Source organism: Triturus cristatus, chromosome 5_1, assembly GCF_964204655.1.
Source record: "Triturus cristatus chromosome 5_1, aTriCri1.1, whole genome shotgun sequence".
In the NCBI taxonomy this organism is placed as follows: Eukaryota; Metazoa; Chordata; class Amphibia; order Caudata; family Salamandridae; genus Triturus; species Triturus cristatus.
Window position 1 is genome coordinate 127,603,589 of NC_140587.1, and position 16,819 is coordinate 127,620,407.

At 44.8% G+C, this 16,819-nt stretch overlaps 1 protein-coding gene across 2 annotated transcripts in view; it reads right to left on the reverse strand.

Moving 5' to 3' along the window:
- The window catches only part of TONSL (tonsoku like, DNA repair protein), a 375,765-nt gene that overhangs the window by 315,610 nt on the left and 43,336 nt on the right, over window positions 1–16,819 (reverse strand). For both annotated transcript variants that reach the window (XM_085604559.1, XM_085604558.1), the window contains exon 2: window positions 14,581–14,676. In XM_085604559.1, coding sequence (XP_085460685.1) covers window positions 14,581–14,676 — 96 coding nt within the window. The remainder of the gene's footprint in view (window positions 1–14,580; window positions 14,677–16,819) is intronic.

The following is a 16,819-nucleotide window of genomic DNA, read 5'->3' on the forward strand; positions in this document are numbered from 1 at the left end:
CCGAGTGTGGTAGGCTTTCCCTCTGCAGCCTTTAGAATAAGGATTTTACACACTGTGCCCTCAACATTTCCCTCCGCAGCACCTTCAGGCCTTCCTTCACCGGGCGACTCTCGCACACACAGCTTCTCGCCTGCAGGCCTCAGGGGGGTCTTTTATTAGTCAGACCTCTCTTGCCCCCACCATTGGTTAAACTTGCCCCCCCGTGTGCCACCGTCTTCCGTACACCAACTCTCGGCTCACACAGGACCCTCCCACACACAGCTTCTCACCTGCAGGCCTGAGAAGGCCAGACCTCTCTTGCCCCCACCATTGGTTAAACTTGCCCCCCTTGGGCCACCGTCTTCCGTACAGCAACTCTCGGCTCACACAGCTCCCAGCTTAGACACTGCCTGGTGTGATCTTCATCAAGTGAACTTCGGAGTCAAGAGCAGGCTGCTTTGGAGAGAACAGTGTGCACCACCAGCCACGCAGCCATTTTTAAAGGGATCCTCTCGTTCTCCATGTTCGGTGTTGGAATATTAAGTTACGGTCATTACTAAGCCGGGTGGCAATTGATTTGATTATATATATATAATGAATAAAGATGGACGGGTTTAATTGAAACCACCAAAGTGAGTAACTGAAATCTCCATAATTGAATCAGGAGTGCGCAGATACAGGGAGCCGTTGATGACGCAGGCACTAGGGCTTCTGATGCGATTACTGGACCGGTTATTGAGATGGATACCGCCGGGCTCCGTCTTCCTTCGCACGTACGGGCTGGGAGAGGTTCATCTTTCTGTTTTGATGTGCGACTCTATTTCGCTTTTGGCACCGAGTCAGCTTTTCGTAGACATGCGCTCAAGTAAGTAGGGCCTGATGTAGCAATGGGTATTCATTTCGCAAACCCAGCGATTTTCAAATAACATTTGCCATTGCAGAAGCGTGGTGTGCAATGTACTCAACCGATTTTGTAAATGGGGAAAAAACATTTACGACATCAGACATGGGAGTTGCAAAGCTTGACCGACAGGACAAAGGAGGTGGCAAAGCTGTGAACCGTGTCGGGGAGCATCGGGGTGCAGAAAGTGTTTACGTGCTCATTATGCGCTCTACTCTAGAACTTGCAAAATGGGAAACTTCTTTTCTGACGCGGCATCAGTTCCTTCAAGGGACACGAACTGCACACAAAAGATTTCCTATCTGGGGACGCAAACGCAAATATGGGGGGGGCTCTGCTTCGCTTCAGGGCCACCGGCACTTTGATCATAGCCAATCAAACGGGTTGGGCATTGTGAGCTGCATAAATAATATTCATTAGGACGTTTGGACACCTCTGAAAATATAAACAGATGATGAGACCCAATAGTACATAGGTTGGCTCGCATCCCTATTCACAGTCTACGATGTGCAAATCCCTGGTTTGCGACGGGAGATCGCACACCATTTTCGTTCTTTTTTCATGGAGCTGTACTTGATGACAACTGGCATCCTCTGATCTCCATGAACGTGCGCAGTGCACTTCCACAGGCTTGGAGTGTGGCTCGATATTCCCTTTGTTTTGAAGCTTCTTTCACCATCCTGCTCATAGCACACGGTTTCACTTCTTGCTTCACTAGCAGGACCCTGGGCGATGAGAACTGGGCGGACCTCGTAGCAAGGGCTGCCACTGCAAACCCAAGAACAATATGGTCTCAGGTTTGTTTACTCCTTTGAGGGATGCGAAGATTACTTTGGTCATATCATTGAGTTAGGAGTCTCGGGAACCAATGGAAACTGACCCACCTTCAGCTTTGACCCAGGCGAGGTCTTTGATCAGGAAGACATCCCACGGGCTCTCTTTCATGGTTCTGGGCATGTGTATCAGAATATTTCCAAGTCAGCTGCCAGATTGAGTTTTTATGTTGGAGATGACCGGCCTTGATGGGTTTCACTTCAAGATGTTCCTTCCTCCGGGTCTCAATTAAATATCAGATGATCCTCGGCCTGTGGCGGGTTGACTATGGGGCGGATCTCTGGCCCACTCTTTCCTAAATAAGGATTGTTTGACACAACTACATTCATACCAACTGTCTGCACACCGCAACAACCAGATCGAAGACAGATAAGATGTCAGGGGGCAGGGGTGACTTGAATGTCATAGATGTCGCCATGCTGTGCATTTTCTCTTGACCCGTTGAGCTTGCACACAAAGTTTATGGAGTGACCCACAAAGAAAGTAGATGAACACTTCTTTTCTACTTTGGTAACAGAAAACTCTTAAACATTAACTAAAGGCAACAACCTCTGAAGTTCAGCACAAGATGTCCTCACCACAGCTGAGCGGGAGGTTCACGACTCAAAGGAGACTGAAATAACGCAGAGGTCTTCTGAAGCCGACCATTTACCATGAACGCAGTCGATAAAGGCTTCTACCATGAACGCAGTAATTGATACTTCGGTAATGCAAGGCTAAGCTGCACCCGAGCCCTTTCTGTGGATTAAAGGCCGATGCTCAGACCTTGTTCTCACAGTCCATGCAGTATTTTCAAAATGAGCAAGTAGGGATACACGTTTTTGCTTTAAACACTATTCTAAGTCACAGATGTTAGATTTTGCTAATTCCTGATTTAATATTTTGGAGATTCACAAACTAGATTATCGGCATAACATATCTCTTGCTTGCATTTTACGCAATCACCAACAGTTCTCACCACCCGCAACCTAGAATCCTACATGCGCCTTTGGCATGAGTTCTCCCTCAGGCAAGTCGGATAACAGCACCCAAAACTGAACTCTGTGTTTTTACTGCCACATCCTGTAGCCATGCCCTCACATCCGTCGCCCAGCCGCACCGTAGTCTCTTACCCCACAGTGACTCTCTAACTCTAACCAACGATTGCCTCTGTGCTCCACCCGCCACCCACGCCACTGCCTGGACTACTAGCTGTGTCGGATAAAACCCTGTGGAGGCTCCTCGGCATTGCAAATGTTGGGCTTCCCCCTCGCAAATTATCTCCAAATAATTTTTTTATTTTACCAACCAACAATTTTAATAAACCAGTTTTATCACACAAAACTAAACATTAACAATTATTAATGTCTCCAGGAGGTGGAGGGTCTTCAGCGCCAACTGTTTTGGGACGGGCGGCCGCGGATCGCTCTCGCCAAGTTGACGCTCCCTTGGTACGATGGGGGGGGTCGCCCTCCCCGATATTAAACAATACTATTGGGCGTCTCAGTTGGCGGCGGTGAACCACGGGATATACGGTCCTGCCTTGAATCCGGCCTTCGAGATGGATACATTTCTGCTCCCGGGTGGGGATTATAATAGGGCGCTGTACTCGGTGACCCCATCTACGCGGTTGACAGGACCCACGCAGGTTGCGGTACGTGTGTGGCACGCGGCGAGTGCTGCGATGGGGTGGAGGAATCGCTTGACTCGGGCGACGCCGTTGTATGCCTCCGGGCGGCTGGGCTGTTTGTGGAGATCGAAAGGCTTTGAGAAATGGGATATGATTGGTATATGTAAGGTGGGTGATCTTTGGGCGAAGGGGTCTTTCAAAACGTTTGAAATGCTTAAAACTGAATACAAATTAAATGATAGAGAGTACTTCCGGTATGCACAAGTCTACCATGCACTGTTTTCGGTTTTTCCGGACATTGCTGCTATCCCCGAGTATTCCCCGCTGGAGGATAGAGTGTTGGATGGCTACGTGCCCGACAGCACTATTTCTCTGATTTATAAAAAACTCATTAATGATCGCGCAGACTTTCTGCTCCGTCTGCGGGAGGCATGGACAGGCGATGGCTTGGAACTGGACGATGAGGACTGGGTATCGGCGGTGGCCTCCCCGAAAGAGGTGGCGATCCCGGCCCTCTAACGATTCGTACAGCTGAAGATCCTTCATAGAGTGTATGTCACGGGGCCCGGTTTGCTGCGTATGGGTTACTCGAGGGATGGACTGTGTAAGCGTGGATGTGGCCTGCCGGGTACCTTTCTTCATATCTTATGGGAATGTTCGGAGGTTGTGCGATTTTGGAACGGTATCCACACCGTAATGGAGGAGGTCACGCACGTTGCTCTGTTGCCAGAGGCTAGGAGGTGTTTGTTGAATGTCTGGGAACCGAATGATTATAATGCGGCACAGACGCAGTGGGTGACTCTGGGGTACATGGTGGCTAAGCGTAACATTGCACAGCTGTGGGGCTCCCCGAGGCCGCCCACGGTCGCGGTATGGAAGGAGAATATGGACTGGTGTATGTTTAGGGAAAAGACGGTGTATGTGGCGAGAGGCAAGCCAGAGAAATGGACTAAGGTATGGGGTCCATGGAATTTATATCGTGGAAGTATCTGCACCCCGCCTCTGCCATTAGAGGTCGATATTGCTTGGTCCCCCTAGCCACACATTCTGCGGGATTGTGTGAGGTGTGTTCCATGCTTTGTCTTCCCGTTGCCCCCCGCTACCGCTTCCAGTCAAGAACTGCTTTGGACACTGTACGTTGTTCCCCGTCCTGGGAAGAGCACGCTGCTATTTCGGACTCTCATTGCCTTGAGTGTGTTTTGTATTTAATAGAAAATGAAACTGTTTTTTCCTATTGCTCCTGGCCTATGGCCACGGCCTGTTGCATGTGCTCACGAACTACCGGGAGCTCTGCCTCTGGTTCATTTGAATGTGTGGCGTCGCATTGCGGGCCCTCGGGCTCTATAGCGGCCGGCCTTGGTGGTTGTAGGCCCTTGTATGTATTTTATCGTGTAATAAAGGTTTCTAATAAAAATAAAAAAAATAAAAAAACAAAACAATTATTAATGTCAATATACAAAAATGTATTTGAAACAATTTAAGAAGGCTTGATTGTAATTTTCTTTCAAGATCAAATCAATATTATTTTGATCCATTGTCGCGGGCCCCTAAAAGGAGTAGGGCCCATAGGCCGGTGCCTACTTGGCCTATTTGGAAATCCGGGACTGACTGCTAGGCACCAACCTGCAGGGTCAGAGCACAGGCGTGCAGGAAACCAGTGTGCCTGTTCATTGGTCCAAAAGGGAAATGTAGTGGGGCTCCCTGCCTCCCTAGCCCCTTCCAGCACTGGAGGGGCAGCAGCCGGAAGTGGGCCCGTCCCTTCAGGAGCATTTGGAGGGAAGAGAGAGAGAGAGAGGGAGAGAGAGGGAGAGAGAGAGAGAGAGAGAGAGAGAGAGAGAGAGAAGCTGTATGTGTGCTTCTCAAACTGCAATATGCTACAGATCATGCTGTAGTCTACTTACTAGCATTAACCTCACCTACCACCTGCGGTGCATCACCCTTCAGCAGGAGGCACATAATCACGCAGACATTGTCCTACACGTGCATGTAATGCGCGTGCCTGGTGAAATGGACATTTCTGAAATAAACATGTACCCTCACAAGCGCTTCAAACAATGCGTGAATTGCACACATGCAGCATTACGAGAACGCCCTGTCACTCGTGACCCTTTAACATCACACAGTATACGTGCAAAATTCCTCTGGTGAGTTTCTCTACTGTAAAGTGACCAGACCACAGAAATACCGCATCAGAAAGCGCTATATAAATTCATAATACAATAAAATACACCATATTCACTCGAAATATGCGTGCGCACTGGAGTCACGGGCCTTTCATATACGTAGCTGACACAGATGACCCTGCAATGCTCTTACAACAACCTTCATTTTAGTTACTGTCTATTATAAAACAGGAACAATTTCACAGTCCTGAAAGAGATGGTCCCAAGGGCAAGATGGCTGCAAACTTTGGTCCACACCAAATGACTCTAAGAACTGCAGTCAGAAATGCAGAATCACAAGCGCCCTATAGGAGGCTGCACCTCTTAACGCCTTCACTGCTAGGCCTCCCCCCCCCCCCCCCTCTGCTACGCCTTTTTTTTGGCTATTTGGGGTAGTTCCCCCTTAGGCCCCTGTAACATTTTGTCTGTATAAGGTATCCACACCAAATTTGCGTCCTTTTCTTTAAACGTCGTGAGAATTTTAAAGGTACCCAGGGTTTGTGGATTCCCCTAGAGTGTGCCCAGACCTTAGACAAAATACAGCAACATGTTTTATTTCTTTTTTGAAAAAATTAGGAAAAAGTGCTGCAGAAGAAAGCGTCTGTTTTTTTCCCTACAAATGGCATCAACAAAGGGTTTGTGGTGCTGAACTCACGATCTTCTCAGCTTTCAGAGACTGACAGACCTTTATCAGAAAACCTATATTTTCTAAAACAGTTTGGGCACTTTACTGGGACATGGCCTATTTGCAAAAATGTTTGTGCTTTCAATCTTCTTCCAATTAGTGGTAGAAATGGGTGTTAAAGCAATAATGGATCCCGGAAAGCTATACATTTCAGAAAAGTAGACAAGATTCTGAATACAGCACGGGGTCATTTGTGTAGATCCTTCGAGGTTTTCCTGTAGAAACTTACAGTTAAAATAAAAATAATATTGAAATTGAGTTGAAAAAAACAGCCATTTGTGCCATTGTTTTCACCTGTAACTTCTTCTAACCATGGCAGATTTTTTAAAGCAATATATTGTTAAGTCTGCTGGACCCTTCTGGTTGTGGTAATATATAGGATTTGTAGGTTGACCAAGAACCAGAGGTACCAAGAGCCAATAACTGAGCTGCGCCTTGCAATGGATTTTGGAATTGTGTACCGGGCATATAGAAATTAATTTGGTAAAATATAAAATGTGAAAAATAGGTATAAAGGACACCTATGTATTTCAGAAATGGGCAGAAAATATAGAGTTTAGAAGCAGTCGTTATTTTCACATATCCGAAGTTGTGGGTACCCATACTAGCAATTGAATTAGAGGACATTTTTCAAAGTGACTTCTTTTTTACACCATTTCTTACATTTGAAAGGCAGAAATACATAGAAAGTCAATAGGTAGTAATACTTGTTCTACAATTCTGTGTTCCCCTAAGTCTCCCGATAAAAATGGTACCTCACTTGAGTGCATAGGCCTTGTGCCTGCAACAGGAAACCGCCATAAATGCAACGTGGGCACATCACATTTTTCCAGTGAAAACTCACCCTTTTTCGCAATGTGTCTAGCTTTGTATTTTGGACCCTAGCTCAGCCGGCACCTGGGGAAAACTAGCAAACCTGTACATTTTTGAAAACTAGACATCCAGAGCAATCCAGGGTGGGGTGACTTGTGTGGCTCTCACCAGGTTCTGTTACACAGAATCCCTTGCAAATATCAAATTTGTAAAAACAAAAAATAAAAACATTTTCCTCACATTTCTGTGATGGAAAGTTCTGGAATCTGTAGGGAGCCACAAACGTCCACCCACCCAGCATTCTTCCCCTAGTCACCCGATAAAAATGGTTCCTCACTTGTGTGTGTAGGCCTAGTGCCCGCTACAGGAAACACCCCAAAACATACTGTGGAGACTTCTGAATTATCGATAGCAAAACTACCTGCGTTTTTGGTCTCGGGCTCAGCGGCCAACTAGGAAACCTACCAAACCCCAAAATTTCTTAAAACTGGACACCTACCGGAGTCCAGGGAGGTGCGATTTGCGTGGATCTCCCAAAATTTAGCTAAAAAGAATCCAGTTTTCCTCACTTTTCTGTGTGGGAAAGTTGTAGGATCACCGGGCCGCCACAAATTTCCTTCCACTCAGCGTTCCTCTAGGTCTCCCAATAAAAATGGTACCTCACTTGTGTGGGTGGGCCAAGTACCCACAACAGGGAAGGGCCCAAAACGAATTGTGGAGACATCAAAATTATCTATCACAAAACAACCTAGTTTTGCAAGGGGGGGTCCCCTACTTTTTTGGTCCCGGGCTTGGCGGCCATCTAGGGAAACCTACCAAATCCAGAGTGTTCTAAAAACTAGACACCAGGGAAGTCCAGAGAGGTGTGATTTACGTGGATCCCCATATGTTTTCCTAACCAGAATCCTCTGCAAATGTCAAATTTAGCTAAAAACAAGCATTTGCAATGCAATAGGTCTCGCATTTACGTGAGTTTGAGCTATTGACATTTAACAACACCTCCGGACAATGCCGAAACCACTCGACCCCCACATGAGATGTGCAAAACAAGAAGTTCTATTTATCTTCTCAGTGAAGTAATAATCACGAGGAAGAGGAACAAAGGGGTAATAGATCATTAACAGGCCTATTGGTACTCATAAAAATCTTTTATGGGCCTATGATGTTGATTTGCCAGCTGTATTTGGAGACGAAGATTGCTTTACTGAAGCTTCTCCTGGTTTTGCTCTGATATTTAATATGAATTACTGCATTTCACATTTAGCAGAAAGTGCATTATCATCATTAACAATTTCTAATGTTTTATTGTGTCATCAACGTATTAGCCTATCCAATCTTAAATGGTGTATGTTTGTGTATTCCTGCATTAACACTCAGAACTGAAGTTTTAAATTGTCATCAACATCATCAGCTATAGAATCCGTCTTTGAATTCATTTTTTGAGGCAAGATTATTGTACAGGGAGTGCTACTTTGCACAAAGCCCGACATTGTTTATTTGGATGAGTTCTGCTGTGTTTTACACAGAGGCCACTATTATAAGTTGAAGGGAGCAGTATCTCTGGGAGGGACACCACTTTTCCCAATTGTAACTGGTATGGTGTTTCTGCAGCCGGATACCCCAGGTGTAGAAAGACTTGGCTCATCTTTACCGGCTGGTAAAATCACGTGCGGCTCGGGCTCCAAGCACAGGCCCCCAGACTCTGCCCTACCCTCTCCTAGGGCACAGGGGAGCAAATAAATCTACAGCCTGCTAGACAGAGCCTCTCCTGCCCTCTGACGTTCCCACAACCAGGCCCACCGACTCCCCTTTACCACCAGCTTTTAGAGGTGGTAAATATGGATACTAGGCCTATGCTGTAATAACACAGAGCAGGTTTTTGGTATTTTTTTCTATAGGTTTTGTGTTCAAGAAGCTTTCTTTTTAACTGTTCCTATAAAATACCACTAGGAAGGAAATGTTGCTGATGGCTGTAAAACCAATAATTCTATTATTCCATCACCGTCCCATAGTAGCGACTTCATTAACGCATATGTTGCTCAGAAATGTGTTGTACCATAATTAATGACAATTTGTAATGGAGTGAAGCATGCCCTTGCATGAATAGAATGGGTTGGCAATACTTGCGGGAAGGTAGCGAATAAATATTATATAGTTAGCAACACATACAACAATTAGTTCCTTAAACAATCTAAAAAAAAAAAAGTCTCTTTTAAATGGCTCCCTTCATAAAGGAATTTGAAGCCTTTCAAAGGAAAAACGAACTTAAATTGCACTACCGGCAGTATCCGTATTTGGGCTAATTTTGAGTTGGTTTTGGGCTAGAGAGCGTTCCAAAAATCTTACAAGCGCTGCACGCCCCACTTCCAGCTTAGCAAAAACGTGTACGAGTTTGGATAATGGCGATGAGTGCGATGCGTAGCGCAGGACCTAGTGATGTTTTCCCGTTCGCGTTTAGTTTTTTGCGCGATAACAAGCTGCTGAGCGTCGCCCGGGAGTTTACTAAGGCTACAGGCGTGATGAGTAAAGGATTGACCATCTGAAGCAGAAATGTTCCTCAGTGAACGCAGAACCTCCGGCGTGGTGATTTAGTACAGCTAATTTAGTCGGTAGGGTAGAAATAAGGGTTATTTTGGACGATCGGCTACCTCTTTTCGAGGGGTGGGGCTCTAGTATATGTCGGATTCAGTTTCCAACCAAAACTATGGAAAGCTTACGGAGAGAACTGCTCAACATTTTGCGAGTCCGTCATTTCAGTGATAACGCTAAGATAGCAGTATCTACATAACATCTCTTTATATTATGTCACCAAATTTGCTGTTTGTTTCTCAATATTAATAGTACTTTAAGGATTCTATTTATTATTTTAAATCTGAAAATCACGGGAAAAAAGCACTGGGACGCCGCCAGCTCGGTCCATGTCATAGCACTTTGATTGTGTGGCTGGAGGGATGGGACAAGTCCTAAAACAAGCTAGGGCTCTGATTTAGAATGATTATACTGCCCTGGAGCGGGTTAGCTGCCCGGAGTCCTCTTTCCGATCATCAGCGCCCGCAGCTAAAGAGCCTTACGCAGCCCAGTGGACATTGAATCACACCATGCGTGCGCTGTGTTCACGCCGGGACAGGAGATGTGCACGCGTACGGAGTGCACATCTCCTGTCCGTACGCATGCACATCTCCTGTGCAGGCGTGCACATGATTTGTCTCCCTTCGCGCCCCAAAGCGATGACAATTGAGTCTTGCCAAGGCGAAGCAGCGCATGGGCTGCGTTCGCTAGGCTAGACCTAAAAACCAAACAATTCTCAAATTTCTGCGTGGGATCAACGCACTGGCACAAATTTCCTACCACCCAGTGTTCCCCCTTGGACTTTTTCGATAAAAATGATACCTCACTTGGGTGGGTTGTCCAATGTGGAGCTTGCCTAAAACGTGTATTAAAAAAGATAGCGCTTAGGGCTCGTGGTGCTAACCCCTCAATCTCTATGTTTTTGGCCCTTCTCAGTCGCAGGCTCTTGGCCCACCCACACAAGTGAGGTATCATTTTACTCAGGAGACTGAGGGGAACGGTTATCCCGCCCAGAAATGTGATTAAAAATTGTTTTCTTTAGCTAAATTTGAAGTTTGGAGGGGATTCTGGGTAGGAAAAAGATGGGAGATCCACGCAAGCGGCATCTCCCTGGACTTTCCTAGGTGTCTGGTTTTCAGAAATGTTTGGGTTTGGTAGGTTTCCCAATATGGCCACTGAGCCCGGGACCAAAAACACAGGTAACTGCCTTCCAAAACCAGGTAGTTTTGCGATCGATAATTTTTAAGTCTACACAGTACGTTTTGGGCCATTTCCTGTTGCAGGCACTAGAACTACCCACATAAGTGAGGTACCAATTTTATTGGGAGACCTGGGGGAATGTTGGGTGGTAGGAAATATGTGGCTGCCTGGTGATCCCACAACTTTCCCCACACAGAAAAGTGAGGAAATGTGATTTTATTAGCTAAACTTGAGGTTTGCAGGGGATTCTGGGTAGGACAATATGGGATATCCACGCAAGCCGCATCTCCCCAGACTCCCCTAGGTGTCTAGTTTTCAGAAATGTATCGGTTTGGTAGGTTTCCCTAGATGGCTGCTGAGCCCGGGACCAAAAACACAGGTGGCCCCTTGAAAAACCAGGTCATTTTGTGATAGATAGGTGGGCACCTGTGTTTTGGCCCCAGGCTTGCAGACATTTAGGGGAACCTAAAAATCCCAGACATTTCTGAAAACTAGACAGCCGTAGGAGTCCAGGGAGGCGTGGCTTGTGTTGATACCCAACATTTTCCTTCTCACAATCCGGTGCAAACCTAAAATTTAGCTAAATAGTCAAAGTTTCCTCTAATATCTGTGTGGGAAAGTTGTGGGATCACCGCATGGCATACATTTCCTACCACTCTGTGTTCCACTCAGTCTCCCCCCAAAAAAGGATACCTTACTTGTGTGGATGGGACAAGTGCCTATGACATGGAAAGGACAAAAACGTGTAAAGATTGCATATTGACATTGTCACACACAAAGAGAGGAGTACTGCAGGTGACAATTGTACAATATGTCTTGAACTGTTTGCTTGTGTTACTTGTGCCATGAGTTGGCCTTTTTTTCTCTGCAGGCTACTCTCTGGTATCTGCTATTTTGTAGGCGCACTCTTGCACGGTTTTCTCGGTTCTCCAGGGTCTGGCCAAGGGTCTGTGTATTCAGGGTTCACCATCAGTGGTCTCCTTTGGTTAAGGTCTGGGATCTAACCCCTTTCATGCAATAAAAGCAGAAGAGAAAGAGGGATAGGAATTTGAGAGAGGGAGCAGAGAAAAATTATAGAAAGGACGAGGAAGGATAGAGAGACATGGGGAGAGCAAGAGGGAAACACGAGGGAGAGAAGAGCAGACGAGAGGTGGACGAGCGATAAGAGATCGAGTGTAGAGCTCTAAGTTTGCTTGATAATCACGTCATAAAGAGAGTGTCTATTTTGGCATGGCCGCTCCTCACTGAGCTCTTGAAAGAAAAAATTGAATTAAAAAAGTCTTGATGGTAGGCTCGGCCATTTGGGCTCCGTGGTAGTTTACTTATAATGTACAGACTTCTACCACTTAATATTTATTGCAGTAATCTACACTGTGCAATTTGTCATTTTGTGTAGGCCACAGATTATAGCTCAGGGTGGTGCATCTATGTACAGATCTGTCCGAAAACGGCCTAAAATCTTGAGCAGCTGAGGTGGAGCCCCCAGCCTAGCTGGCGATTCTCGCCCATGCTCTAGTGGTCACTGCCTGCTGCAGCCAGGGCAGACTTAATTGTTAAGGATGTGACTGATACACATATAGAAAAGCGGCAGCCAGGTGTGGCCTACACGCATGATGGCTGGTAAGCGGCTTGCCCGAATTTGTACTTATTAGCAGTTCTTCACTGTCACCAGGCAATTTACCCTCACACTTCACAAATGCGAAGATAAATGTACCCTACTTCAGACACTTACATGGGCTACAAGCACATTTTTAATCATCATGTCCCTACAAAAAAAGGTTTTGCTTTGTTGTAGGTGCCCTAGCATGCAGATGCGCTATTTACTTTTCTGCTATGCTAAACAAGACATACGTGGCACGAGCAGTGGGAGGAGCCAGGAGGCGTGGCTTTAGCAAGACACAGGGAACACTTTGGGATGGCCAACCAAAAGCATCACTAGACCAATACTCCAGGGGAGGAGCAAGACACTAGAGGGTGGGACATAGAAGCAAAATAACCCACTAAAAAGCAAGCTTTTGCAAGTGAAACTCTCCATAACCAATCAGCAGCGATGGCATGAGTGAAACCCCACAAACTACATACAACAGATCATCCTGCAGTGCAAGCGCTGAAGGCTCGACCTGAAAATGCAGTTGAAAAGAAATCCCGGTCTATAGCATTTTAAGTCTACACCTTTAAATTTGGCACCACACTTTCTAAAGGACCCTGCAGGTAAGGTATTTGTAATTCTTCAGAATACTCAGAAAGTGCACAATGCCATCCAGATTTGAAGTGGAAATCTTTAAATCCGCTGTCAGTACCATGGGCAAAATTGCCACCAAAGCTAAAAACATTCCCAGAAGTCAAGGGAAAAAAGCCACCATCTAATGTCATTTCAACTTGGAAGGAAAAAACACAGACGAACTTAAAAGTTCCAAAACACTTCTACACCATGGCTAAAAAAAAAAAGTTTTGGGAGTGTAAAAAGTTAAAAAGAAAATGGTAAAAACACATTTTCCAAATCTGAAATTCAATGAAGGATTGACAAAAGTAAATCATCAAACTCAGGTAAAGTGCTCACTTAGGGCCTCATGTAGGTAGCCAAATACCGGTCGGTAACGGCCAATTTTCGGTAATTATACCGTTACCGACCGGTATTTTGGCTATTGGTATGTAGGGGGACAATTTCTGGATTCGGAATTTACCGAATCGGTAAAATTACCGAATCGGTAACGTTACCGATTTGGTAATTATACCAATTCGGTAATTTTACCGATTCGGTAAATTCCGAATCCAGAAATGAGATGTAGGGGGAGTGTGTGGGTGTTTTTAGGAGTCGGTATTTACCACCAACTAATAGTTGGTGGTAAATAATTAATGGATGTGTGTAAGCATTTTTAAGCGCTTAGCAGTGGGCAATGTGGCAGAGATACATGCCCTTAGGGCATGTATGTGTGCCACATGTGCACACATGGCCGAATCAGGGGTGCAACAGGGTGTCAATGTGACACCCTGCCACCCTTGCATGTTTTCCACCATTACCGAATCGGTATTTACCGATTCGGTAATGAGGCATACCTTCCCCTCAATGGGAAGGTATGCCTCATTACCGAATCGGTAAATACCGATTCGGTAATTACCGAATTGTAACGAATCGGTAAAAATTACCGACTCATTACCTACATACGAGTTACCACTTCTTAAATACCGATTCGGTAACGTTCGGTATTTAAGAAGTGGTAACTGGTATGCTACCTACATGAGGCCCTTAATGAGTAATTTTATGGCAAATGCTACCTTTTTTATGAAACCATTTTAACATCTCTGTTTAACATTCCTAAAGATGTAAAGTAAAATTATATTATTTCAGAAATGTAAATTCATTTGATATATTCAACCCCCCAAAAATATGGATGTCAGTCTTCATCAACATGTATCTTCTGAATAATACCATTGGTATTATTCAATACAGTGCAATTTGTTATAACTTAATTCACAATGTTTCACTTACAAAATTAATTTTCTTACAATAGAATAGTTTTTTTGTTACATTGCTGTTCGATTGGCAAGATATTGAGAACTGCACAAACAGACCGTACATATTTTACATTCAAATGCTTTAGCAGAGTTCATAAGCCCACGCTTCGAGGAAATAAACTAATTGAACTCTGATGTCCAAATGACTAGTCAGCTGATCTTATTGATCACTTGGGGATTCTTTTTTGTTTCCTTTTTTCCCCACTATTAAGATGTTAGGGCTGCTGTCTACAGAATTGACTTCATAAAATGCGATGCAATGATATATGCAGGTGCAACATAAGGAAAAAGGAGAACCACGGGCGTCACTCACCATTCTTGGCCAGGAGTTCCCCTAACTGGTTGCACACAGTTGCCTCTTCCTGGAGGTTATGGGCCTTCTGCGCTTTGATTTTGGCTTTTTCCAGCTCTGTGATGGGGGGAGAGGAAACAGGAAAAACAAACACATGAATGTAGTTAAGGCCTTCTTAATTATACCAGATCACAGTAAAGGTCAGAAGCAGGCATTATAGCACTCACAGCTTTAAACATTCAATCTACTGCATCTTCGTCTTTCACCCAACTTGCCGCCACTGACAATGCCAATGAACAGCCACACTATGCATTTGTGGATGTATGAGTTAACACTACCCTGAAATCAGCAAGAGAGGGTAAGAGACAATAAAGCTCAACTTTACGCAAGATCTGCAAAACTCTTAAAGTTAAATCGGAAAGGGATGGACCCAGCCTTGGTGCAGTTCTAGACAACTTAAAGAAGAATGACGCAAGACACAAATTCACCATCCTAGAGGAGCAGAGGCAGATGCTACAATATATTTTGGGATTCAGTCTGGGTGGAGTTTGATATTAGCAAGATGAACAATTCTAACTTTAACCAAAGCTGAGGCCGGGCCAGAAACGCAGTAATATCTAGCCATCAGTTCTGAGAACTCTGACCAGTCAGAGTTACAGCATGAACACTTAGCCATCGTTTAGTTATTTATATAGCATCATAAAGCCTCATTGGGCATCTTTCAAAGGTGGTTCACCAGTGCAGGACTGCGGAGACTCAGGAGAACGTCCACACTCCCCTCACTATCACTCACATTATAAGCTCTCCGTACAAACCCAAGACAGAACACCAGGATGTCGGAGAAATAAAAGGATGCAAGAAATTTAAAAAAAAATGAAAATCAGTGTACAATAAAGGCTCCGTTAGGTAAAATCTACAAAGCACCTGTTTGATTTGCCCGAATATCTTTCAGTGTTCAGACATACAAACACAATGTGTTAATTCGTTCCAACATTAAAATCAAACACATTAAAATTTGAATTTCAGACATGAATAGTTGGAATACGAAGACTTTAGTTACTCATGTGAATAACTACTCATTCATTGCAGTGGAGGCTCCTGCGCTAAGGGGGAGGAGAGTCGCTCCACTCCACTCCGAGCACTGCAAAGGTAAAATAAAAAGATCATAAAAGAACATGATCATCATTTTATTTTTACTATGGAGCTTGCAACCAAGGTAGGGCTGTGCTAGGTTTACATGACGTGAGGGAACAGGAGTGATTGGTGCACCATAAGTGCGCATGACGGTTTGGCCAGCTGTCTTGGGCCGGCCAAACCATCATGCACACTTAGCATGTTCTCCAACAGGCTGTCTTGCACAGTCTTAGTGAAGAACATGCACAGGCTCACACTCCCTGTCAGAGTTCCGAACCACGGCGCTCAGACCAATCACAACGCTGCTGTCATGCTGGTGACTGCAGCGTCGGGATTGGCTAAGGGAGTCTGTGAGCGTGGGGTCTGCCGGGAGCCAGGAAAACAGCAGGACAGAGGAGAGGTGGCAGCTAGCAACTGGAGACCAGCAGATAAGTCTTCTTTATTTCTAGTCCTCCCTCCCTCCCCTGGCTACCTCGCCACGACCGTTGCCTGCCAGCCGCCACTGTTTTATAGTTTAACCATTTTTTCTAGTCTCATCTGTTGCATGTACTGTCTTTATGCCAACCTTGTCCAGAAAGTTTAAAAGAAGATGTGGTCTGCAAAGTTGGATGCTCTATTTAAGGATTCATGGGTCTCATTTCAATTTTGCACAGATTTGCCTGCAATTTCAAAGTGGTAACCATTTAAGTAGTAACCATTAAGGTAGCCATATCCACGTCTGATGACTACTATAACCATTACAGCATGCATTATCATCGTGTTCACCTCTTCACAGTCCATACAGAAAGAGGAGAATTCTTACCCAAGGACAGGCAATTCACGTGCCAACATAGAAAAAAGAGAAGAAAAGTCTCCCAAAACTTGGACTCTGAGAAATGAAGATTGTTGGTAAGGAATCTAGGCAATACATGCCAGGAGTCTGAATGGGACTTATTTACACAATTAATTTAAGTACTGGAAGCAGTAAAAAAAATAGTGGGAATGAATAAACTGTATTAAACCAGTTGTACATGTGTAATTTTGGGTAATAAATATGTTTGAATTAATAAATGAACAATATAACAGTAACTTATGAATTAATGACATTGCACTTAAAACAAAATAGTAATGTTTAGAAGTGTGATTA